The 26,993-nt window shown below is 39.6% G+C and overlaps 1 protein-coding gene across 1 annotated transcript in view; it reads right to left on the bottom strand.

Annotated features, from left to right (window-relative positions):
- Window positions 1–26,993, bottom strand: part of CHN2 (chimerin 2) — a 330,699-nt gene that overhangs the window by 143,901 nt on the left and 159,805 nt on the right. The window contains exon 2 of the mRNA XM_049781874.1: window positions 3,964–4,002. Coding sequence (XP_049637831.1) covers window positions 3,964–4,002 — 39 coding nt within the window. The remainder of the gene's footprint in view (window positions 1–3,963; window positions 4,003–26,993) is intronic.

The raw sequence follows: 26,993 nt of genomic DNA, 5'->3' as shown, positions 1-26,993 counted from the left end.
ATATGCACTTGTTGAATGAAAGAATGAATACTATATTTTGTAAAAATCTTTGGTTCATCATTTCTAATGTTCCTACTTTAAAAATTTCCAAGTGGTTGTCTTCCAAATAATCATCTTCCTTTTTACCAGAGGAATGACAATTGCTGCAAGGGACTAACACTTAAATCTTCCTGGAAATTTAACCTCTCCTATAAAATTTTCTCTTAAATTCCAGGAGGCTGAGAAATTTTCTATCACTAAAATTCATTTTGCTTTTTTATTCAATGCGTTTATATCTGTCTCCCTTACAATACAGCATAAATTGGAGGAAAGACTGGGACACATTTTATTCATTAAATTGTCTGAATACATATCCTCAGAGACTCAGAAGTGTTCATTGCATTTGCTGAAAGATAAAAGGAGTCAAATGAGTGATGCTAATTGTGTAAGTAGGGTGGAAGAACATGAACTTGGGAATAATATTGTTGGGCAAATCTGTAAGTGGCCTAATACCCAAACTCAAAAAATTTTACAGATTCAGGAAAACTGCCAGTGTTTCTTTAGTGTTTTGTTTTTTTTCTGTAAACCTTTCTTTAGCCAGTGTAAGTACAATGCTAGAGATGTACTGTTTATACCATACTTCCTCAGGTTAGGGGTTGTATAGCACTACAGGTCCCCAAATAGAGCCTGCACAACTATATACTCAGTATCGTATGTATAGTATAATGTCATTAGACACATATTAAATGGATTCAGTCATCTCTTTTGTACCTAAAGTTTGATGATCCCAGTTCTGGATAAAGCACATGCCTTATACGTATGAGACTCTGGGACCACAAACACAAATGGATGATAAAGTTGGATGATTCTAAAATAAGCTAAAATAAACAAATCCAACTTGGTTAGAGTCAAAACTAAACTTAAAGCCAATAGTTGGGTCAAACTGATATTGCAAAACAGGTAGTTAGCAATGTCTTTGAAAGCATCTTTAGGACAGAGTGTTTCTCTGAGATGCAGTAGGTGGTTCAAGGTCTCTCAGCAAATGGGGAAATGAATTCAATCTAATGCTCTTTTCGCTTCAGTAAAGCTCTCTGTGGTGGCAGTTACTCGACAAATATTTATTGGGTAGTTAATGTATGCAAGGCTATGCACAAGCCATGGTAAGGAACAGAGAACCCAACACCTCTCACTCCAGAGATTTTGTTGATTTCCTGTCAGAGCACTTCACACTCCATTAGGAAACAAACAAACAAAAACATCCAATTACTAAGTCATTAGCACTGCCTTTTCAAATAGAAGATCAGAATGCAGAACATTAGATTGGAATGGCCCTTAGAGGACCTGAACCCCTTTTATTTCATAGATGGAAGAACAGACTCATGTAATAAAATATGAGGGGCATTTTGTATGCTGACACAGAAAGATAAAAGCAAACCGTTGGAGAAGCCAAATAGTAAAATAAAGGGACACCAAAAAGCCTTTTTTCTTAAAAAAAATCTTAAGATTTTTTTTAGCCATACCAGTGATGATCCAGGGTTTTCCTGACTCTGCACTCAGGAGCTATTCCTGGGGGGCTTGGGGATACCATATGGGGTGCCAGTGATTGCAGGTTGGTTATATGCATGGTGAGCTCTCTACCCACTAGATCATTGCTCTGGACCCCTATTGTTTTCCGACAGGAGATCAAACTGGTAGCTTCCTGGCAGGACCATATGGAGTGCTGGGGATTGAATCTGGGTTGGCTGTGAGAACTTGCTGTACTATCACTTTAGTTCCTGAAAAGCCATTTTGACAAAAAGCAGCAGCAACAACAAAAACATTAGCACATGCATTTTATTTTATTTTTACTTTATTTTATTTTGAGGTTCAGTCATTTATTTATTTATTTTTATTTATTTTTTTATTTATTATCTTTGGGCCACACCTGGCAGCACTCAGGGGTTACTCCTGGCTTTGCACTCCTTTAGGCTCAGGTGACCATATGGTATACTGGGGATTGAGCCTGGTCTGTCCCAGGTCGGGTGCATGCAAGGCAAATGTCCTACTCCTGTGTTATTGCTCCAGCCCCTGCACATGCATTTTAATTTTTCTGGGTTTTTTTTTTTCTTGGAGGGTGAGGGTTGTTGGCTCAAGCTCAACTCTATCAGGGATCACTCCTGGAAGAGTTTAGGAAACCATATGAGGTACAGAGGTAGAAAATAGATCTGCTGCATATAAGGAAAGAGCCTATTCTACTGTCTCTCTGGCTTCAGTCATGCACTGGAAACTCTCAGAAAGTTATACCTTGCCAAGCTGACAGTACTTATTTGGGAAAGATCAATGGAAAACTGGGGGGAGGAGAGGAGGCTGGTTTGTGGGTTCCAGGAAACGCTTTTTCCCAATATTAAGTATTCTCTAATATTAGCTTTTATGTAGCTTTGCATTGTTATGTAAAATATGCCCTTATATCTATTCATCTTAATGTGTGATAAATAGATTTTATGTTGTACTTAGTCATGACATTTTATTATTTATTTTTTATATATTGGTTTGGGGCCATACCTGGCAGTACTCAGGAACACTCCTGGTGGTGTTCTGAGGATCCTGTGTAGTGCTGGGAATGAACCGCTTGGTGGGTCATATTTTTTATTTTTGTATTTGTTTTTGGGCCACACCCAGCAGTAGTACTCAGGGGTTACTCCTGATTCTGTGCTCAGAAATCTTTCCTGGCAAGCTCGGGGATCATGTGGGTTGCCGATGATCAAACTTGGGTCTGTCCTGGGTGGGCCGCATGCAAGGAAAACACTCTACCACTGTGCTATCTCTCCAGCCCCTTCGTGGGTCATATTTAAGGTAAGTGCCCTACCCATTGATTAGTCTCTTAAGCATAAAATTTTAACAACAACAACAAAACATCTTGAAGACATACCAGCTGTGGATCAAGCTTGCATCTGGGTTCCATGCTGAATATCACTCCACTCACTCGTTTACTTGTTTTGTGAAAGTTTCATCAAGTTATCAAACCTCCCTTCAAGCTAGTTTCCTTGATTTTAAAGGGGAAGATAGCAAAACCTATGTCTTCGGGTATTGGTGAGAACAGGGGAGTTTGTTGAGGATCAAGCAAGATGGCTGAAATGGGGCCGGTCTCAGTGGGTACTAAAAACTATCACCATATCAATGAAAGTGAAAATAAATATTTTTATTGTTGCTTTCTAGAAGTGTAGCGTGAAGAAGACTCTGTGTCCTTAGTTCTTAGCCCTCCTAATTGCCCCCCTTACTACACTCCGTCCATCTCACTGGAATTTAACTTAGAAGATTCTAAGAAGAAAGAAAAAAATACCAGCAGTCATGAAAATAGTCTATCCCCTGAGGGAGCTGAATTAATGTCTCATGCTCAGATATGATCTCTATTTCTAAGGGATTCTCTTCTATCTATTGATATTACTTCTGATGTTGTTTGTTTGTTTTGGGGGCACATCCAGTGGTGCACAGGGCTTACTCTTGGTTCTGTACTCAGAAATTACATCTGGTGGTGCGAGGGGGATCATATGGGGTTCAGGAAAATGAAATATGAGTTGGCTGTGTTCAAGGCAAGTTCCCTACCAGATAACTTATCTCCCCAGTTCCTTGATATTTCTTTTTTATGACAAATGTCATAAGTTATCAAATCTTGGGATGATTGGCCAGAAGATAACTGAAGGCATTGGTGGATGCTAAGTCCTCAACTTTGTGAAGAATCAAAAAGAGAAAATAAGCCCCAGGTGGTATGGAAGAGAGTGACAAGACACTGCTCTCTTTAAACCTGCCAGTTGGGCCCAGCTAGTGAGCATGGGTTCTCCAGGGCCAGAAGAAACACTCTAAGTGTTTCCCAACCAATCTCTCCCCTGTGTGGAAGAAGGCAGCTTTGGGAGGTCAGGGGAGTGGCATGCAATGATGGAGCATGCAAGAATTTTCAAAGGGCAAACCTGCAAAAGTGTAGAGGGAATTTTCATTGTAGATACTCACAGTAAGATTTCCATATTGGAGGCTGGTATTCCTCAGCATCTAGAATAAAAAAGAAAGGAACCAATCAATCAGTGTCCCATCTAACTGTCAACATGTATCTCCTTAGGAGGAGAGACAGCTGTCAACAGGACTTACATCCTGGTCAGAAGGGGCCTCTCTGCTCAGGAATGGGACATTTCAAGGCAATGGGAAAGAAATGCAAGTTCCAACCCCAGAGAGTCCAGCTCTTCCTATTTTAATCCACTCTTTAGGATAGAACCAATTGCTGAACCATTCTTGTGGAGCCCCATAAATCAAAAAAGACTTTTTAAAAGCAATTAACTTGATTGTACCCTCCAGTAATCCTTTCAAATGGTATTTACTTAACTTGGCATAATAAACCTATAATTTAGTGCCCAGTTTCCAATCAGACCTTTAGCCCATTTATTAAGAGGACAAGATGCAAAGTGACAAGTATGTAATATTGAATCTGGGTACTTGTGTAACTCAGCACACTGAGTTCTTACAATAGTAAGTCTGACAGCAGGGGCGCCAATATTTCCACTAAAGTCACCTTATCTCTTTGAACTTACTCCATTACACCACTTAGAAAATCTTCAGAAAACCTCCCAGTCCCAGAAGCATCAGTAAGAAAGAATTACAATAAAGTAGAGTGTGCAATTGTCAGCACAATTTTGCATAATTGTTTATATTCTGGAACACAGATAATGGGGAAAAAACTTCACCGAGCCACCTACTGCTGCTAAATTCTCATGCTGTGGTCATATAATACTTTCCTACAAGGACCTTTTCCAGTTGTATAGGATAGTTGGAGAACTTCCATACTACCCCAACACCAGAAAAAAAAAGGATTATAAATGAAACCTTAGTGAACTTCTGCAGATCCAATCCAGTTACAGTTGCATAGCTTAAAAGGTTTTCTTTCATAGTTAATTTGATCTCTGCAGATCACCCTATAGCAAAGGTGACCAAAGGGAGTTACACACACTGATCTCCATAGGCTTACATTGTTAGAAATCTACTCATGAATAATCAACACACAAATCACAAATACATGTACCCAAAGATTCAGTGTTTCTATATTGCCTCTATGGTTATTCAAATTTACCTAGCAGAATAAAAATTAAGTTTTGTCAAAGTAAGAAAACCATGTCTTATAACAGTGGGCTTTTTTTTTTTTTTTTTTTTTTTTTGGTTTTTGGGCCATACCCGGTAACGCTCAGGGATTACTCCTGGCTATGTGCTCAGAAGTTGCTCCTGGCTTGGGGGACCATATGGGACACCAGGGGATCGAACCGTGGTCCGTCCAAGGCTAGCGTCCAAGGCTAGCGCAGGCAAGGCAGGCACCTTACCTTTAGCGCCACCGCCTGGCCCCAACAGTGGGCTTTTTAACTTAAATGGAATTAAGTATGTGTCTGTCACAAACCAATTTTAATTGTTTACCTTGAGCATTTATAAAGTTTTTTTAAAATGAATAAAGTTGCCAAGTTTTCAATAAAATTCTAGAATATTTATATAATGAAAGTTCACCAGCACTCCTAGGGATATATCCTAGGAACACAAAAATACAATACAAAAATCTCTTCCTTATACCTATATTCATTGCAGCACTATTTACCATAGCAAGACTCTGGAAACAACCAAGATGCCCTTCAACAGATGAATGGCTAAAGAAACTGTGGTACATATACACAATGGAATATTATGCAGCTGTCAGGAGAGATGAAGTCATGAAATTTTCCTACACATGGATGTACATGGAATATATTATGTGAGTGAAATAAGTCAGAGGGAGAGAGAAAGATGCTGAATAGTCTTACTTACCTATGGGTTTTAAAAAAATGAAAAACATTCTTGCAATAATTTTCAGAGACAAAAGAGAGGAGGGTTGGAAGTTCCAGCTCACTTCATGAAGCTCACCACAAAGAGTGATGAGTGTAGTTAGAGAAATAACTACATTGAGAACTATCATAACAATGTGAATGACTAAGGGAAGTAGAAAGCCTGTCTAGAGTACAGGTGGGATGGGGTGGGGAGGAGGGAAATTTGGGACATTGGTAATGGGAATGTTGTACTGGTGAAGGGGGTATTCTTTACATGACTGAAACCCAACCACAATCATGCTTGTAATCAAGGTGTTTAAATAAAGATATTAATTAAAAAAAGAAAGTTAACCAGCAAAGTCAGGCCTTTCATATAAAAATGTTGATGACACATTCTAAAATATTTTCTAAATATAAAACTCAAAACACATATACCCACCCACACACACACACACATGTACACTGGATTGAGTGGTAATGTGAAATCTGACATGATGTCTTTTTATTTTGGATGAGATAATTGCTATGAGGCTAGTACAATCCCTAAACCAAATGTGATCAATATACTCAGTATTTAGAGTACAACTTTCTGAGGGAAACTCTAAAAATACAAGGCCCCTTTTAGTGTGTTTTAAATATACTGATTCAAGGTGATTAACTTATATCCCCTCAAGTTGTTTATGCATCAGAAATTTAGATCAGGTGGCTCTATCCGTTTTGGTTTTGAAATCTGTGAAAAATCTTGAATTTTAATTTATCTAAAACATTGCCTCCTGACTCTTAAGCTCCTGTTTAGATGACCCTGAATACTACATAAACAAGTGATCCATTTCAATATACAATAGGTATATTGACAGAAGAAAGCTACTTAGATATAGTGGAGATGACACTGCCTTTTACTCACAATCTCTCAGTTTCTTTTCTCTTCTGCCTTTGAAAAAAAATCCACATATTTCACCTATTAGGGCCAACAAGGACCCAAGACTCTGGTTATGACCACCACGGAGGGATTTTCCTCCTTTTCCCTTAACATTCAGCCACTCTTATTTTTATAGACCCTCTATAGAAAAGACCTCTGTGTGTCTAATTTTCTCCACCATAGAGGGTTCAGCTCACCTGCCAGATCCCTGATCCTTCCCTCCCAACCTGTGTAAAGTTATTTCACTCTTTGCCCATCCTAGTACTTACTACCATCTGAAATTATGTACTGATTAATTGGTGTGTTATTTCTGGGCTCTTCTCACTGTCAGCCAATCTCCAGAGGGGTAGAAGCTTTGCCTCTTTCCCTGGTACATTACAGCTCTTTAGAAGGATGTCTGGCACACAACAGACTTTCCAGACATGTGTTAAATTAGATAAATAAGTAAAGAAATGTGCAGTGTTGTCTCTGTGATTTCATTTATCCCTGACAACTACTGGCTGAATAACTGGAAGCATGGCACTTAACTTCTTCCAAGCTCCTTCTCATACATAACCCTCTTTGTAAAACAGAAAAAAAAAAAGCCCACAAGGTATCTGTAAAATCACCCCTGGCACTGCATCTCCAACCACGGGTGAATGAGTCTAAATCAGAATTGAGCATGAAACAATCCAAACCAGGCTAAGGGTGAAGTACAGTCTGACAGTCTTCTACCTTGTATCTCTAGCAAACTGCCTGTCAAAACTATTTTTTTGAGTACAGAGATCACTTTGAAGTGGGGGCAGTAAAGACATAAGGGCAGATAACTTAGGTTTCCTGAGTCTGTCCCTCCCAGGTTTACATAGAAGATAATCTTTGTTTTGGGAGAAAGCAACTTATAAACATGCATATACAAAGAAACCAGGGATGATCTTTGTTTTGGGTAAGATAAGGTGTAACCTAACAGTATACACCTCAGGAACCTATTTATTTGGGCTATTGATGAAATTAAATGGGCCCTGTAGAAAATGTTCCAGGGACAGCCCTGTCAAATAGAAAGTTCTTGACAAAGTTCCAGACATGTTGTCATGGTGTTGTGTGGCATTCAGATCTTGTCTTGGTTCTTCCCAGGTGACCTCACACTCCCATTGCTTCTTCTTTGACTGCAACCAATGCCTATCTCTAATCTTGCCCTCAGAGCTGGAGTCTGTAATTAAGTCCCTGTGCTATTGTCATGGAAGATTTTTCTTTCCCATATAAGAATTCAAAGTGAGAGGCTATTTGTCATGCTTCAGTGGAACAGCTATAATTACCTTGGTCTTCGAGAGAGACACGTTTCACAAGCCACTAAAGTGTACAGTTAGGAGGCCCTGGTTAAGTGAAGAGGCACAAAGTACTTTTAATCTATTGAGACAAATCTTTGGTTGCCTGCACCCCCACCCCCACCACTTCACTTTTGTCTATTTTCATGTCCTTTTCAAGACTGACTTCACTCAAGGTAGTTTGGCATTTCTTTGGGCTTTAGAATGTGAAGTAGGTTGTCAAGGTTATTTAGTTCACTTTTCTCATCTGGAAAATAAGGAAAACAAAAGCTAAATGCTTAAGTGGTTTCTGAAAGGTCATAAAGCAAGTGAGAGGCAGAGGTGGGCACAGAGCAGGGCCCACCTCCCAGGCATCCTGCATCACATCGTATCATCCTTCCTCTACAGATACTGAAACCATTGAAATTTGTTCTAACAGTCATTTGAGACGTGGAAGAGAAATTAAAATGTAGAAAAGAAGAACAATTAGTACTATAAAAAGTCCAACAGCGAAACAATGTTTTTTCCATGCATGATTTATCTGCTCAAGTCCAGAAATTCAATGCATTTGAAGCCCTTGAAAAATAAAACTTTAGGCAATTCCTTAATTTTTTGAGCATTTTAGAGAAATTGGCATAATTTCAAAGAAGTGAAAGTAAGCAGGACAGAAGCATGTGTTCCTACAGAAATACTATTATGGGGGCTGGAGTGATAACACAGCGGTAGGGCATTTGCCTTGCATGTGGCTGACACAGGATGGACTGTGGTTTGATCCCCAGTGTCCCATATGGTCCCTCAAGTCAGGAGCGATTTTTGAGTGCATAGCCAGGAATAACCCCTGAGCATCAGAAGGTGGCCCAAAAATAAAATCAAAGCATAAAACACTACTATAAGGGTCAAAGAGATAGAATAGATATAAAGCACTTGCATTGCATCAGGTCAACCCCAGTTCAATTCTTGGCATCACATATGCTATCCCATGTGGGTTCCTTCCTGATCACAAAGGACAAGAACAGCCCCTGAGTACCATTGGATGTCTCTCCAAAGCTCAAGAAACAAACAAAAAGTCTACCATTAAAACTATGCATTTTGATGGAGGGAGGACAACACTGGTGGTGGGAATGCCCCTCATTCATTGTCACTATGTGCCTTAAATATTACTGTGAAAGATTTGCATTTCACTTGACCACAATAAAAATTAAAAAAAAAAAGAAATCACTCTTGGTGGGCTTGGGGGACTATATGGGATGCTGGGATTCAAACCAATGTCTGTCCTTGGTTGGCTGCGTGCAAATCAAATGCCCTACCGCTGTGCTATCTCTCTGGCCCTATGTGTCTTAGGCCTTTTGTGGTCAATAGCATAAACTCTAGCTCTGGAATATCTAGTTCTATATCTAGCTCTGACACTTTCAAGCAGTGTGCCCTTAGGCAAATGATCTCATTTCTCTATACTTGTTTTTAATATATAAAATGATAGTAATAATATCACCTAATATAACACGTTGTGACAGGAGGATTGAATCATACAAATAAAAAGCTTAGCCCTATTCCTGGAATGCAGTAAATTTTAATTTTGTTTCCATTATTTTATCTTCAATAACATAGAAAGGTATCTATGTTATGTTAATAATATAGTTATAAGCAATCAGAAACAATAAAATGATATTATGCTATAATATAATCTTATTTAAAGAAAATATATATTAATTTACATTGTGTTACACTCAATTAGCAGAAGTTATCATATAAGACTATAAAAATATAGGTGACTTCAACTCTTCCCTTTTTTGTCTTAGCTGCAGTTTGTGATTTTTTGGTTCATATTTTTATGTAAAAATGTAAATGGAGAAAAAAATAAATTGAACTACACCTGACACCCTCCATCAGAAATAGCCCAGCTCTATGACTGATCTCAAATAATATGAACTGCTGAACCTTCTCAGGTAAAACCCAACTATAGCCTGAAAATTCTGGGGTATTCTCAGAATGAGGGCAGGCCAAGTCACCCTTCCTCTACTCCCTCTCCCTACCACCAGAAAACCCAGAAGCCTCTGAGAAAAGAAAAAATATAAACAAACTCATCTCTACAGCTAAGCTTCAAAAGAAAATTATGGCCACCAACTCTTCCCAGGTAGTCTTGGCAGGGCTGAAAACTCTGGAGCCATCTCAGAATGGGTGGGGACAGATTTTCTTTTTTGCCTGAAGCCACAGTAGCCACAGCCACACCTGGCAACCTCTGACAGAAACCTTCCAGCTCCATGACTTATCTTTATCAAACTGCCAAGCCACCAAAGCTTGTTCCAGATGTATAGATCTTGGATAGAGTGGCTGCAAGTGGCCTCACAACACCTCACAAGTTCATAGTAGTGTCTTCCCCATAGGATTACAACAAATCTTATGTGATGTTCCATAGAAGATCACTAAACCCAGTGATCCTAAACAGTAACACAGAAGGCTTGAACAGCATCAATCACAGACACAGTAAATCCTTAGATACATCATGTATCTTTAGTAATATGAAGAGAGATAATATTTATTTCAAATCGACCCTTATTGATCTAAGTTTTGATAATTCCATTTGCCTTTGTAACAAACAATATGAAGTACGTTTGTTTTTGCCTGTAAGTGGGGGCAGACTAGGTTGGTAGATGAGAGGTTAGAGACACTGGTGGAGGAAAGGTCACACTGGTAGTTAAGTTTATGTTTGGACATTAAAGCCCGAAACAACCGTACTTTGCACAACGTGGTAAATCACTGTTATCATAAAACATTTTAAATAATAAAATAAATTCACTCATGGGAATTCTGTTTTTTAAATGCCAACTAAGCTACCATCTTGAAAATAAAGTGAAAAATTAAAAAAAATACTATAATGGACGCACTATGCACAACATAATTTCAGAAAGAAGTAAGGATAAATATAAACATAAAAATGCAGGAGGTAGGTGCCAGAGCGATGGCACAGTGGTCAGGTGTTGCCTTGCATGCTGCTGATCCAGGACAGACCCAGGTTCTATCCCCATCATATGGTTCTATATTTGGTCCCTGAGCCTGCCAGGTGCGATTTCTGAGCACAGAGCCAGGAATAATCCCTGAGCACCGTCGCTGGGTGTGGCCCCCCAAAAAAACAAACCAAAATAATAAGCCAGAACAGTAACATGGATGGTGGGGTATTTGCGTTGTAAGCAGCTCACCCAAGTTGGAGACACAGTATCCCATATGGTCCCCTGTGCCTGCCAGGAGTAATTTCTGAATGCAGAACCAGGAATAGCCTTTAAGTGCTTCTGGTGTATCCCCAAAATAACAATAATAAAAGATAAAAATACAAGTAGCATATATCTATTTCCAATTCCTTAGGCTCTCTTTTTAAAAATTATATGAATTGAATATTAATGAGAAGCTCTAAATAGGCTAGAAAGCAGTTATCTCCTCTCATTAAAAATAGAAAAAAAGAGTATCCAAAGCTACTCTACCCTACACAGAGGACCCTTCCACACAGCTGACCCAGGTTCAATTCATGGTACTGTTATGGTCCCTCAACCCCACCAAGAGTGACTCTGAGCACAGAGTCAGAAGTAATCCCTGTCCACAAGTGGACAAACAAACAAAAACAGGAAAAATATATTGGTGATGAGCCAGAGTGGAGTGCATGCTTTGCATTAGATAGAAGCCTGGATTTGATGGTTTGATAATAAACATATCATGGGGCCCCCAAGTATTTCCAGTAGCAACCCCAAGCACATATCCAGAAGTAGTTCCCAAGCATTGCTGAGTAAGAGGCAAATAAACTATACATGGAACATATATATATATATGTATATATATATACATACATATGTATAAAGAGAGAACAACACTTAGGCAAAATCAAAACCTTATAAAATATATAATATAAAATGCACTATTGTATATAATAAACATATATAATATATAGTATATTATATATAACAATATATTAATTATTACATATAATATAGAGAGCTTAGAAAATATCAAAACCTTATAAATATAGGTAAACTACAACTCTGGTGAAATAATTCATGAACAGCCTGAGTAAACAAAATTAGGGTCAGAGAAAAGCTGTTGAAAGGAGCCTGAAGGTACATGTTAAAACTTGGAAGCATTATTGAGGAATTCTGCTGCACTCAAGTAACAACAGTTGCCACCTGAACTGTGGAGAAGAGGGAAAATTCTGGATCAGCACATAGAAAGTTCTTCAGGGTCTAGGGAGTTATAGGAATAAAAATTACAAAAGTAATTTTTCTCAATTGAGAGTATGATAAAACTTAATATCTCTGATGAGCTCAACAAACTTAAAATTTGCTCTCATTATTTCAAAACACAAAAATTTAAGAGAGATAATACAGGGAGTAATCACTTGCCTTGCATATGTCCATGCCACTTTGATGTTGGCCACTACATGGTCCCTGAGCAGCACCTGGAATGATTGCTGAACATAGACCCAGGAGTAAGCCCAGGGCACTTTCAGTTGTGACCTACCCATACCTAAAAAAAAATAACTCCCAAAATCTAGAATTCTAATAGTAATTAAAATAATGATAAAATATAAATAATTAAATATTTAGTTTCTTATATCATAGAAGAAGCACCTTTGATTCACTTAGATGAATTCTAGATCTTGTCTTATAAATGGCTCATTTAAAAACTTTTTAACCCAAAAACCAAAAAAAAAATTTTTTTTTACAAAAGTGGCTTCAAGTATACTATCTCTTAATTTGCATATGTGTTTAGTGATGTTTCAGGGCTTATTTGCAAGTTGTATACCTAAGTCAGAGTTATTATTTTTTTATAAAAATGACTTGATCTTCCATGATATCAGTATATCAATGAGCATCTAAGTTATTTATATAATGATTTCCATCTGATGGAAATTTAAATATGTTCAATGTTATACTACCTTGAATGATGCTACAATGATGGGTTCCGTGCATATTAATTTTAGGGAGTTGAACTCTTGGGTGAAGGATCTTTGAAGATCCTTCAAAGTAAGTTTTGGGGTCACACGGGTTGTGTTTAGAGCTTAGTCCTGACTGCACTCAAGAATAACTCCTGGAGATGTTCCAGGGGAATCTTATGTAGTGCCAAGGCTCAAACTGAGGCTTATAAGGCAAATACCTTAACCCCTTTAACTACCTCTCTAGCTCTTGTTTTCTTTTTAAAAGTAATTATTTCTCACAATAAAAAATAAATTTAATTAAGATCTATTTTAAAAGTGACTTCCTCCCCAACATTGTTATCAACACTCATTATCATTGTCAATGCCATCAAGAAACAATTAGAAAATATATGGATGAGACCAGATCTGAATTTGTAGGGAGGTAAACAGAAACTCAAAATACTTTGAGGGAGAAACCTGGGGAGTCAGATGACTGCAGAGGGAAGTGGAAATGTGCAGATACCACATGCTTCTTGCAGAAATTTTTACCTAGAGATTTGATGGAATCACCTGAGGAGCAAGTGGTAAGGAATTTGGAGACTGATTAATGCAACAAGATTAGAGAATGGCATGTGTTACACTTGGGTAACTGAGGACTAAAGAGGAAATACCTGTAAACATCAAGAAGAGCCAGATTCCTTCACTTGGGTCAGTGGAGGATGACCAGACTAACAGAAAAGCACACACAGCAGCTTTGGGAGAAGAGCACAGAGTGGAAAGATTCACCCATTTAGAGAATGATCAACCATGGAAGCTGGAGGGGATCAAACATTGACAATGTTGCAAACAAAGATGAGACCATTTGAGAAGCAGAGTGCATTACATTTCTGTTACCCCTTCCCTGAAGATACAGGTCTTTGGCATGACTTTTGATTGATTGATGCTCACATTTGCAAAGGGGGTGCACTGAGCGGACTTTTATTGGGTCCGTATCATGAGAAGATGGTGCCGAATCTGCTGGATCATTAGGACAATGGACCCAGAATAGGTCAGCATCCAAATGAAAGTGAACAATGATAGCACAGCAATGTGCTTTGTTTGTGCATATACTGAAATATGTCCCCAATGGACACATTTCTTCTAAGCTTTTTCTGCAGAATGAGAGACCAGAGCGGACAGGCTGGAGCCAGGGTGTTGTGAGGCCACTTTAGACGAAGGGTGATACATGGCGGTGCAAGAAGATATGAGGATCATCCTAACTGCCATACAATATTTAAGGCTATTCTGAAGCTTCCTTGCTGTCATGCGAGCTAAGGAATACAGAAATGTGTTTGAATACTTGTCACTTGACCTGGTGGCTCCCTGACTTCCTCTGAGAAATTGAACAGTTATATATTCTCTCTGGAAATCGCTCTTTGGGTTAGGCATAAAAGCTCTCTATGACTCTCTTAACAAAAATGTTTAGGGAGGTGCAAGGGACACACATGGTAGTGCTCAGGGATAATTCACGGTGGTGCCTATGGATCATATGTAGTACTTGGGATTGAACTAGGGTTGGCAACGTGCAAGACAATCACTTTAATCCCTGTACTATCTCTCCAGACACAATACCAAGGACTCTGGATCAAATTAGTTTAATATGCTGAAAACAATAAGACAAACTTTAAAAACTATTGCTGCACTCTTAAACTGAGTCCCCCAAACAAGACTGAGGTTGTCTCAATTTTCTGGAAAATGAAGTTATAGAAGGCCTTGGGTTGGAGTGTGTGGTCACTAGAGGGCACTAGGACCACATGGAGCATCTGCCCTGGGTCACTTTGTATCTGAAGACCTAAGATCGCCCCCCATCCCCCCCACCCTCCATTCAACAGGTATAAATGAATAAATAAATCAGTGAGCTGGGCCCGGATATACTATGAAGAACTTTGTGAAGGACTGCATGATTTGATTCCTCCCTGCTCTTCTCTTTGTTGTTTTCTCTTGCCTAATACACCTCAGTTACTCCAGCCTCTCTTTTGTCTTTGTAAACATTGGGATGATCCCAGTCCTTTCCAGGACTGACTTGTATATGAGGTGATTCTCAGTATAAATGTACATTCTGGGTTCTTGAAGTTGTCTTCCTGAGCCACATCTCTAAAGCTACCTTCCAGATAGAAGCCCTACTGCATTTTTTAGCATAGACTTTTCACTATGTGAATATTTATTTTACTAGGTATTTGTATTTGTTTTGTCTCCCTAGAAAGTCAGAGTATGAAGAATACAAAAGCCTTTTTTTGCCTTAATTGACCATCCTTATTCTACAGAGGACCCTGTGTGAATGAGGTAAAGGGGATCCTTTCATGGTTTGTGAAGGCCACAATACCTGGAGGGAAGCTCTTGAAGGAATCATCTGGAGCCAGCTGAACCTGGTGAGGGGAGTCAAAGGGGAGTCAGGCCTTACTAAAGCCCTTGGCTAGGCATATAGCATATGACTGAAAAGACCCTGGCCTTTAATTTCCGATATATGTTAGGCACTCAATAAAATATGAATAAGTAAAAGACAGGTTTTGTTTCCTTATGCAAAATTTGCCTTCCATTGAGGGGCATACACCAAAGCCTTTCTAAGGAGAGTATGTATGAGAACTGGCTATAGTTTGGGAGGCACCTAGGGTAGAGGGACATTTCCCCACACCTGAGCTGGTTTCCTCTGGTCTTTATTAGTATCTCAAGGACTTCTTCAGAGGTCATCCCGAGGTGTCATAGAAAGCGCTAAGGGTAATCTCTGTATCTAAATGTATTAAACTCAAAGAGGTATTCTAACACTCACTCATCAATGACAGCAATAAAGGGCACAGAGTGACTTTGTGTATAAAGGTCTTCATGCAGCAATTTTTACAAACAAAGGTTAGAAACAGAGGCAAAGTAGAGCATCACATTGAAAGCTTGACTCAGAAGCCATGGTATATGGGAGTTTCAAAGTGGCAATGAATTAAATGAGAGAAGCAAGTATAAATCAGATAATTACGGGTTTTAAAATCCACACTCAGGGTCTACGCTTATTCTAGAGAAAATAAAAAATGCAAGCAAGTTAAGCATTGCAAACAGGTTCTATTTAATTTAATTTAATTTAATTTAATTTGGACTTTGGGACCATAGAAGCAGTGCTCAGGTCTTATGCCTGGTTCTTTGTGCAAGGATCAGTCTTGGTTGTATTCAGGGGACCATATTCCATGCTAGATATTAAACTGGAGCTAGCAGCATGTATCGTTGTCTCTATCCTATCTGTATAGTTCAGACTGTTCTTTAAAATGATCACTTGAGATCAGTCTGAAACTGAATTGGGGAAGATAAAGTGGTAAAAAAGGAAGATAAGAGCAGGGTAGATAAATCAGGAAGCTGGGCAGTGACCCAGGCAGGTGCCACTATTGGTCTAAATGGTGAAGGTGGAAAGGGAGTAAATGGAGCGCTTAGAAGAAATTGATAAGATTAAATCCATAGATCTTAGTATGAATTTAGATATGAATAAGGAAGGAAAGGAAGAAAAATGACTTTTGCTTTGGACAGAAGATGGATGGTTTTTGGCATAAGCAACTGGACAGAGAGTGATGCTATTCATGGAAATAGAGCAGACCAGAGGAGAAGCAGGATTGGCAGATGGTAAAGCACTCGGCTTTCTCTTGTTGGAAAGAGAAGTCTGTGGGACAGCCAAGTGAGCATATCTAAGAGGCCTGTAGTTCAGAAGAACCATCTGGACTAGTGATCTAGAAATGGAAGCTCCAACATACACATGGCAACTATCACAAAAACGGATGATACTGAGCTGGACGGGTAATTGGTAGAATCACCAACACTTCCAGGAGGAGAGAAAGAGGGGAATAAAGAGAGGCTGGAGAGATAAGAGGGAAATCAAAAGAGAGGTGTTGATCTTCACTCTTTTCAGGATAATTCTTTTTTTTTTTTGCTGGTGGTTGCCATTACTGGATGGAACACCTTTGGTTTAAAGCCTTTTTTGGATTGGTTCCTTACTCTACCTCTATTCCACCCCAGGGTGTGGTCTTTGGGTCCCCAAGAAAGCCAGCGGGTCTCAGAGTGAAATGGCTTGTGGTTTCAGTTTGCCACTACTGAGCTATCTGCTTTCTGGCATTAGTACTAGGAGCGGAAGACTTGTGTGTGGAAGTTCCTGAACCTGTTTTTATCTCTTTAATCATGTGTGGATTATTTCCTGTGTCTGCATTTGCTTCAAGACCTTTGTTGTCGTTCCCCCCCCCCCCCAATTTCCTGGGATTGGGCCATGAGGCTTTTGCTTCAGATGGGTGACATAAAAAGCAAGAGACATTTAAAAAGGGAGAAGTAGTCAATAATATCGGAAGCAGTTGAATTATGATAAGTATGAAAAGACAACAAGGCTATTTTTTTCATGGTCTTACATGGAAGTGTGGATAGATGACAGAATTAAGTGAGAAGAAGGGTGAATGAAAGCTGAGGAAATAGAACAAGTACACCAGGAACAACCCTATTGGGAAGAATAGCAAGGGTTTGGCAAAAGAATGTAACCCAGTAAAGAAGAGGTAGAGAAGGCAGAAGACAGTAGAGAGGTAGAAGATATGGGAGCTGTAATCTGAATAGCATGATCATTCCCTCTTATCAAACTACTTCAACTGGGCCTCTCTTACTGGGGCCTTTTGTACTTTCTGTTCATAGATTTCAATAAAATGCAGGTTGCTCCCAGCATGGTGGAGTTGTTCTCCTGGTGGGTAATTTCCTCCTTTATCCTTTATTCACTTTCTCATCTTCAATTTATAAAGAGACAACCTCCCACCTACTACTTCCATTTTATCTAGATGGTGTCTCTTTGCCCCCTCCCCTTTTTCTACCCCAGTCCCCAATTTCATTTTTCAGCATGTGTCTAACTTTTTACAAATTCTTTTCATCAGAGGAATGTTTTCCTGGCTCTCCTCCAGAAGCCCCTTTGGGCATACATTTATTCATCCAACAAATATTTACCTAGAGCTTACAGGCTATTTGGCACAAAATATTGCACCAGATATTGATGTAGATATTAAAGCAAGATGCATAACCTAACCACAATCACAGGAGAAATAAAGATACCGACTTATTCATTCACATGCAGTAACTTCTGGCTCCTGAACACATGTGTACAGAACCAAAGCACAGTGTAGAAGGTGGTCTATTGTTATACAGCAAGATTACACAATGAATAGCTATCGACATGAAGATGAAGGAAAATTATTTCATCTATTTGTTCCTTGATTTATCTCTTTAAAAGAGATGATTTTCCTCACAGAACAAAACAATTTCAATGTACATCTAGATTTCAATGTACATCTAGATAGTTCTCTACTTCTGCCATTTAGAAGAGCAATCTTTTTTTGTTTTGTTTTGTTTTGTTTTGTTTTGTTTGTTTGTTTTTGGGTCACACCTGGCAGTACATAGAGGTCACTCCTGTCTCTACACTCAGAAATTGCCCCCGGCAGGTTTGGGGGACCATATGGGATGCCGGGATTTGAACCACTGTCCTTCTGCATGTAAAGCAAACACCTTATCTCTATGCTATCTCTCCGGCCCCTAGAAGAGCAATCTTACAGTATAATTATCTTTCTGTGTTCTTGGTTGTATGTGGTCATTGTGTTTCTTTATATAGACAGAGCTCTTTTGCAGTGATGGAGTAAATTCTCAACAAAATATTTCATAAGCTATGATCTAAGTAATCAGGATACTCACCATCAATAAAAATTTTGGGAGACCATGTTATATTCTAAGCCAATAGAGTGCAATATTTCAGAGATAGAAGAGAAAGAAAGGTTTTCTACCAAAATGGAAAGAATTTTTATGTTCCTGATGATTCTAGATTATGAGATCTATATAAAATTTTCCTAAATCTACATTTACATTTATTCATCTATCTATCCATCCATTCATCTCTTTATTTATCAATCTTCCTCTATCCTTCCATTTTTTTCCATCCATCCATCCATCCATCCATCCATCCATCCATCCATCCATCCATCCATCCATCCATCCATCTCTTCATTCATCTCTCCATAGACCAATTCACTATTTATCATTCATCCTTGCACAAATTCATTTGTTCATTTTCTCCTCATCCATGCTTCCATCTATTTATAAATCCTTATTTTATCCTATCTTCATCCAACCATCCATCCATCTATCCATCTCTTTTAATGGGTATGTGTGCCAGTCAATGTGCTGCATGCATATAGTCTGGATACATGACAATTTGGGAGACTTCTAGCCATTGATGTCCAAGCAAGGGCAGAAAACAGTTTATCCATGAGCTTGCCAGTTTCTTGCTCTATCTCCTATCTCTGTTTACTTGGTGATTATGTTGTAACTTCCCCAAATTTGACCCAGATGGATCTCAGTTTCTTCCCTGTAAAACTTAAGATTGGATTGGATGGTTTCTGAACAATCTTCTAGAAAATCCCCTTAAATGGTCATTTATAGGGCATCTGAAATTTGAACACTCTAATCAGAGCTGCTCAGCATCCATGTGTGCTGAGAATTAATCTAAAAGAATATATCTTTAGCCCAAATTTACTGGCAGTGAGAGAGACTTCATTACTCAACCTTTGAAGGAGAAGCAACAAGTTGCCTCCAGGTCTCTAGCTTCTTAGGGCTTCTGTTGTATTCCTGGGCAGAGAGTAATCATTGCTTCTTGGCTTTCTTATCACTGATTGTAGCAGCACCTTGAAGGAGGTAGAGTGTCTTTCTCCTCTTTGGATGTGCAGTGCCAGCAGGAGGACAGGATGCCTGCATAATTCTGGGCTTGTGTAGTGAGCAAATCCACCCTTGCTAACCAACCCTCTTGTCTAATCTAACTTTGTAATAAAGAGGTATGCATGCAGTTGCCTGCAGTATAACCACTGGCATCCAAATTTTTAAAATGGTCTTTAGAGTGACTATATAGAATGACCAGGGAGGCAGCTTAGAGAAGTGGATTGTATGACTCGCATAAGCAAGGCCCTGAGTTTGATTTAGAAGCTCCAAGGCATCACAAAGCCCATAGAAGCCTCTTCCCTGCTTGCAGAAAACCAGTTCCTGGATAAATACTGGGTGAGGGGCCTGAGTTGCCCAGTACCTTAAAAGTGGTTTCTGAATCCTTAAGTATTACTGGAGAGGGTCCACTCAAAGTCAAATAAAAGTAAACTTATATCCAAAGGAATTAGGGCTTGGGAGAAAGTTCTTAAAATACAAAATTTAAAAGTAAAATACGTTTTATGGGACCATGATTTTTCCTGCTACACCCATCACCCACAATCACCATTTCATCAATGGTCCTGCTTCACCACTCCTCTAAGAGTCTCTGCAGAAAAATCAATCTGACCAAAATTCCAGGTATGCCTATATTTGGGCTGACATAACCAGGACTTTATTTGGAATGAGAGTGGGCAATTTTTCTCTGCCTTCTTGTACTGCTGGAAGGCCTGGCAGTTGAAAACATGTCCCATAATAGCCATTGTATTAACAATAGTGCTTGGAATTCCTGGATAGTTACTTTTTTTTTTAATCATCATTTCTGTAGGAACACACCAATTTAGATATCAATGTGTATCTGAAGCCATCTAATGTTGAGAAATGGTCATTAGCAAGAAGAACTTATTAAATCTTATAAAAATGACTTAATGACCTAATTGGAGATACAATAATTTTCACACACACACAAAAGTGAAATACAGCCACCCAATGGGTTTACAGTGAATGAAATGGCTTACAGACATTAATGTGTTTTCATTTAAATAAGACAGTTGGGTATTGAGGGTCAGAAGACATAAGGAGAATTGGTTTATACTGTGCATTTTTATCATTTGCCTTTAAAAGAAAAAAATTGAAATGGGCTATTTTCCATTTATACCTGTTTGTGAGTTTAAGTCATATTTCTTAGCTATAATCTCTCTGATCCTGTATTTGATTCTTAAACTAAACTAGAAAAGCTCAGACTACCTCTAATGACCAATGAGTGCACTGAGTTGTTATCATTGAGACAGAAATGGTAGACAAGTTCAGGCCTCTGCTCTTAGGTTTCACATCTGTATAATGGGATAATACTGGCCTGGAAAAAAATGGAACAAGATTAAGGAGCCTTCTTTGCATATGCTTCCAGCACGTGGCTTGATTCCAGTACCACTGTAGCCTCTGAGTATCAACAGTGCAGCCCCAGCCCCTGATATGCAAGGCCCTAGCAACACCATGTCCTATGGCCCATGGAGTAAACCAATGGTTGGTTGATGTAGAATCACTGAAGGGCTTAAGTACCACTTAAGAAGACTCCTTTCCCCCCTCACAAAAAAGAGATTATACTGTGCACTTTGCAGTTCTGTTTAAAGAATCCGTGTTTGTGGAATTTTTATATGCTTGAAATTACCTTTTCAAAAGAAGGGTGTAAGTTGTATTTTTTTTTTACAAAATCCCTGAATTGATCCTTGACTTTGCAGAAAATGCCCCACACCTTTAAAAGTGATCCCTGAGCATAGATCCAGGAATAAGCCCTGAGCACTAACCAAACAAACAAGAAATAACAGGAAAAAAGAATCAAATGTGTTTTTTCCTCAATGCACAGCCTGCTTGTGCAAAGCTGCCTATAATGATAGTGATTCTGTTTTTCTCTAAAGCCTGGACCTCATTGATCACTAGTAGCCTGAGAACATCACTGGGGCCCAGGAAGGTGTCTGTGGTTGCAGGGACTCCAGGACTTGACCCGAGGCTTCCTGAGAACCTGAATCAGGTTTGCTGTCTTCTGGGGTTCAGTAGTCTGCAGTTTTTTACTATTTACTTTAAAAATAACTTCTGACAAAGAAAGCATTTCTAAAGATCACAGAGACATGCATCAGCAAGGCTGTGGACCTCTCATCACTCATACCACAAAGCAACAAAAACAGTACGGGAAGCTCAGCTCTGCTGTACAGGAAAGGAAAACAAGAATAAAAACTCCATAGTCAAACCATGCTTTGTCTAACCTCATGCATAGTCAAACCTCACCTGCTTGCTAGGTACTCAAGTAGAGCTTTATGAGCTACTCCACAGTCTCTGTACTTGTCACTTTCATGCCATGTTTCTCCGTAACTATAAGCAAGAAGCCAATTGTTTTTGCACCCCAGAGACTATGAAGAGGGGGAGCATCTGTAGTCTTGAAAAAGTTAAGAAGGAGACAAACAAGTAGACCCAGTAATCCTGAAACCCCTATTGACATGACATCAGAGCGTAAGAGACCCTGTCCTGCCCTGCACTGTTATTTTGGGTGGCCTGTCTGCAGAGCACTTGGGACAGTTGGGCTGCCTGTTGGTGAGAAACTCATATCCTCTTGCTGTTTGCACAGTGATCCCTGCCTTCCTCATCACAGTCTGGGGAAGTTCCTGCTTTCCTGAAAATAATCTGAAGGCAAATGCTGAAACAAAACCTTTCTTTATTATGATCAAAGGCTGTTTGTATATAGAACCTCTGTTTATCTCCTTTATTTTGGAGACTTTGTCATAAGAAGAAAGAGTGTATTGACATATCTTTATAAAGGCCTACTTGTCGATTTCCAAATTGACTCCTATGGTGGCCATGTACTATTTCTGATGCCCAATTAGGCACTAGACAAGTAGAGATGTGTGAGACAAAGGTTTTTCTCTTGAGTAGTCAACACTTTCAAAAAGAAAAGAATAGTGTCTGGGGAGGAAGTGTATAAGAGCTACGGGTATTTAAAAACAGGATCAGGGACCCCTGAGTCCAGGAAGATTCCACAGAGGAAACGGCATTGGAACTGGGTAAGAGTTTGCTTGTTCTGCTTTATGGGGGGATGAGGACCATGGAGGCCCTGGAGAAGTGGCACCAGTCTGGTTTTACTTTACACAGTTGGAGATAAAATGAGATTTCTAACAGAGAAGTGGTTTAACACAAAGGCTAGTTAACCATTGCCTCTGAGTACCCATCCCTTAACAGAGGCCACTTGTTCTTGCTGGTTACATATGGGCCCATGAAGAGAGACTGTCAGGCTTTGAATATTGGACTGTTTACAGTTTGCTGAGTGGTAAGGAGAAGGTTATGAGGAATTTTCCCTAAAGCCTTTAGAATTCCTTCTCTGATTTCCTATGGATAAAGGTGATATTGGGATCATTATAGAAAATCATCTTTGTGGCAGAACCCATGTTCTCTGTCAGCCTTCTCTCTTTAGATCCTCCCGAGCACACTCTGGCTCAAGAGATGCTTGCTAGGTTGACCATCTGAGTGTCCACAATTAGTCTACTTGAAGTCTATTCCAGCAACTAGTTCTAAACTGTCAGTTCAAGGGCCAGTATAGAAAAAAACCTACTCACCATGTTCACAGAGCCCAGTTGATTATGATGGAAAAGAACTTAATGGAAGTCAGCTTCCAAGCCAGTTTGCAAACTGCCTTACCTGACAGAAGCAAGCTCTGACACAACCCATTAACTTACGTGTGCTGTCAGAACTCAAAAGGTGCAAAAGGAAAAGACAACAAAGAAATAGCTGTATTTAAGGTCCTTAATTAATACAAGGGAAGGTCCTTTTCCTCTAGCATCAAAATCCAAGCACTTAGGACAAGCTGCTTTTCTCCACTCTGATTTCCTATTCTTTATTTATTCTTTTTAATTTAATTTAATTTTATTTATTCTTCCTATTCCTATTCTCACTATTCTTTCTTGAGTACAAACACACTTCTTTTTTTTTTTTTTTTGGTTTTTGGGTTACACCCGGCGGTGCTCAGGGGTTACTCCTGGCTGTCTGCTCAGAAATAGCTCCCGGCAGGCACGGGGGACCATATGGGACACCGGGACCTGAACCAACCACCTTTGGTCCTAGATCGGCTGCTTGCAAGGCAAACACAGCTGTGCTATCTCTCCGGGCCCACAAACACACTTCTACTTAACTAGTAACAATCTGCATGGTTTATTCTTGAGTTGAACATGCAGGTAAGCTTTTTACATGCAATCTTTCCTTTTTAAGAACTGGGTATATTTTCAGAGTTTATCTGTTAGATTATAATAACCTTTTCTCCTGGACCCAACTCGGTAACTGAAGATAAAGAAAGAAGTCACTACTCTGCCCTGGAGCACCATTGCTCTGAGTAGATGGCTCCAGAAAGAAGGCATTCTCCTGACCCCTGACCTCCACTGAAACTTTATTAGGGAATTTTAAGTGCTTTTTTAAGTGTCTTTTGATACATCAATATTTTCAAAACTGCTATACTGAATGCTTTCTAAAGGAACACATCAATTAAAATAACTTCTCCCACACACATAGTACTGATACAGGCATCAGTAATGATTTAGAAACAGAAACATGCCAACAGTGACTCAAGAAGAGTTTCCTGTGCACCTAAACATACTACACAGGAGAGATATTTTTGTATTTGATCTCTTCAGTCAAGTCCTTTAACATCAATTCTTACACATACACACACATATATACACACAGAGGCCAGAGTCATGAATCATATAAAATCTTATGGTCATTTTCTAAGGCCATTTCTTTTCAAACAAAATGATAAGAGGAATGTATCTAATTTGTTCCCAGTGTAGCTTGGTAATGTTAAATGGACATGACTCAGTCAAAATTCTCACATTTCTTCCTGTGTGGTGAAATAGTTAATAGATGTTATGTTTACTTAATGTTATAGCTTTTAAAAATGTGTCTTAATCTTTTCTTATAGCAGAGTTGTCAAAACTACTGACTGTCAGAAGGCCAGGTAATGGTCATATGTAGATGACCTATATCAGAGGAATATTTCTTTATGATCTAGTCTTTTTCTCTCACTTACTCATACTCATCTCTTATTTCTTCTGTTGAGAATCCAGAGGTTATTACTGCAAAAAACATAGCTTCTATTTAAAATGGCTAGATGGTCAGCTGGGGAGATTATGAAGGAAAGGAATTGGAAAGCCAGAAAGATGTCTAGGGCTGGAGAAGAATTCAGGCAGAAAAAAACACAAGTGGGAGAAGCAGATTTTATGATTTTAGAGCAGAATTCTGCCCTGAGTTTTCAAACTAACAATGTATCAACAAGTCCATCCAACTTGTCTTAGATTTTATTCTAAAGTAATATATATGTATTGGAAAGTCCATTAAGTAAGAGACTCAACCTCACTTTTAGCTTATTTTCTGCTTCTCTTTTCTCCTACTTACTATATTATCTCTTCTGCAAACAGTGGCTCATTTCTCAGAATAAGACTCTTTATAGGACCCTAGACATCTGTCAACATCATGAAGCTCTAGTGGCCTCCAGCACAGAAATGAGAGGTCAAGACCTCATGTGGGTGGTAAGGATGAATGTGAATACATAGCAGAGTCAACTATGTGTACTCTAGACTTCTCTGTGTGCCCTAGACTACTCTGTCTGACCTGGTCCTATGTGACCTGAGCTCTGTAGCACATCCCTCCTTATTCTGCTCTTTACTTCCAGGCCCCAGACTGACACCCCACACTCACCCTAAGAAAAGCGAGTGATGGAGTTCTCAGCTGATTATACTCCCTCTCATAAACAGACATACCTTCCTGCCCTTATCCTCACTCACATTCTGACTTCTGGGGTAAAGGAAGAGACAGCTTCCGGGACAGCACTCCAGGCCAAGACTGAGCTTTCCTCTAGGTCATTTGGATTAGCAGCTGCACTTTCATTTCCTGAGGGTGGACTATGTTCTGGGCCAAGAAATTCACAACTCTTGATTCATTTCAGTTTCCAAAATTCCATAGCTTAGGCATGGTTGTATCATCATCATCATCATCATCATCATCATCATCATCATCATCACCATCACCATCACTCCTACTTTGAAAATGCTCAAATGGGCCAGAGCAATAGCACAGCAGTAGGGCATTTGCTTTGCAAATGACCCAGGTTGGATATCTGGCATCCCTGAGCTTGCCAGGAGCAATTTCTGAGCGCAGATCCAGGAGTAACCCCGGAGCTCCTCAGGGTGTGGCCCAACACCCCCCCCAAATAAAAATAAATAAACTGTTCAAAAAGAGAGAAAATGAACAAATAGAAAAGGCCCAGAGCACTGGGCAGGCGAGTGTCAGTCTCACTTACTCTGCTATGTGAATAAAATTTTTTTCACATGAAACAGGACAACCTCAATCCCATTTCTGATTTCTGAGAAGAGACATTTTACTTCTTTTATATCACCCCTTATGCTCTCTGTCCTCCATCAGTTTAATGAGGAAACAACCCCCACTCTTAGTGACTCTCCTCCCCCAGCCATATTTCCAAGGGAAGAAGTCTCTCTGTGGTGATAGTGGAGGATAGGATCTCTGTGGTCTCAGACCTCAGTGACAGGAAGGCATGAGGGGGATGGTTTAACTCTAAGCCTTGCATCCTTTATATGACTTGACCTCTGGTTTCCAATTGGCTACAACAGTAATAGGGGAGAGGGAAGGATGGACAGAGGGTGGGCGTGAGAAAGAGAGAGAGTGTGTGTTGTGTATGTAAACATTTTATGGGATTATTATGTTACTGACCCTACCCTGATGGTGATTCTGCCCTACTCTAGGGTGTGACCTGGCATTCTGCCCCCACCCTAGGGTGGTACCTGATTCTGCTTCTACCATTGGGTGGTACCTGATCCCACCATTGGGTGGTACCTGATTCTGGGGGATAAAAACAAGGGTCTGTGGAAGGCGAGGGGCTTTTGGCTGGAACTGATGCTGAGGCTTTGGACTTCAGTCTTGTCCACCGAATAAAGCTAATATTTCCACAAGCCTGACTGTCTGCGAGCTGTTTACCGGCCGCCTCACCTCAGAACCGCCAGCTGAGCATGGTGGCAGACACGTGCTCCAAGCTGGAGGGGAAAGACCTCATTCTCCATCCCACCATCATCCAGCCCTATCAAGGGCTGACTTGCAACATAATGGCACCTTGAACATGGATCTGAACTCTGGACCCAAGAGAACAGCAATCATGGTGAGATTCCTGCTTTTGAGTTTGATTTTGGCTCTTTTCAGGTGTAGTCAGCCCAGGACTGAGACTTTGTTACAAGAAACAAAAACCTTGGCCTCCTCAGAGACTGATGGAAAGCCTAAATTGGAAATAGGCAAGAAAAAAGACTGTATTTAGAATGGACTGATTTACTGAATACGACTTACAGCTTGAATTT

The sequence above is a fragment of the Suncus etruscus genome, chromosome 10, assembly GCF_024139225.1.
Source record: "Suncus etruscus isolate mSunEtr1 chromosome 10, mSunEtr1.pri.cur, whole genome shotgun sequence".
In the NCBI taxonomy this organism is placed as follows: Eukaryota; Metazoa; Chordata; class Mammalia; order Eulipotyphla; family Soricidae; genus Suncus; species Suncus etruscus.
Note: the sequence above shows the minus strand (reverse complement) of the source record. Positions and strands in the feature narration are given on the sequence as shown.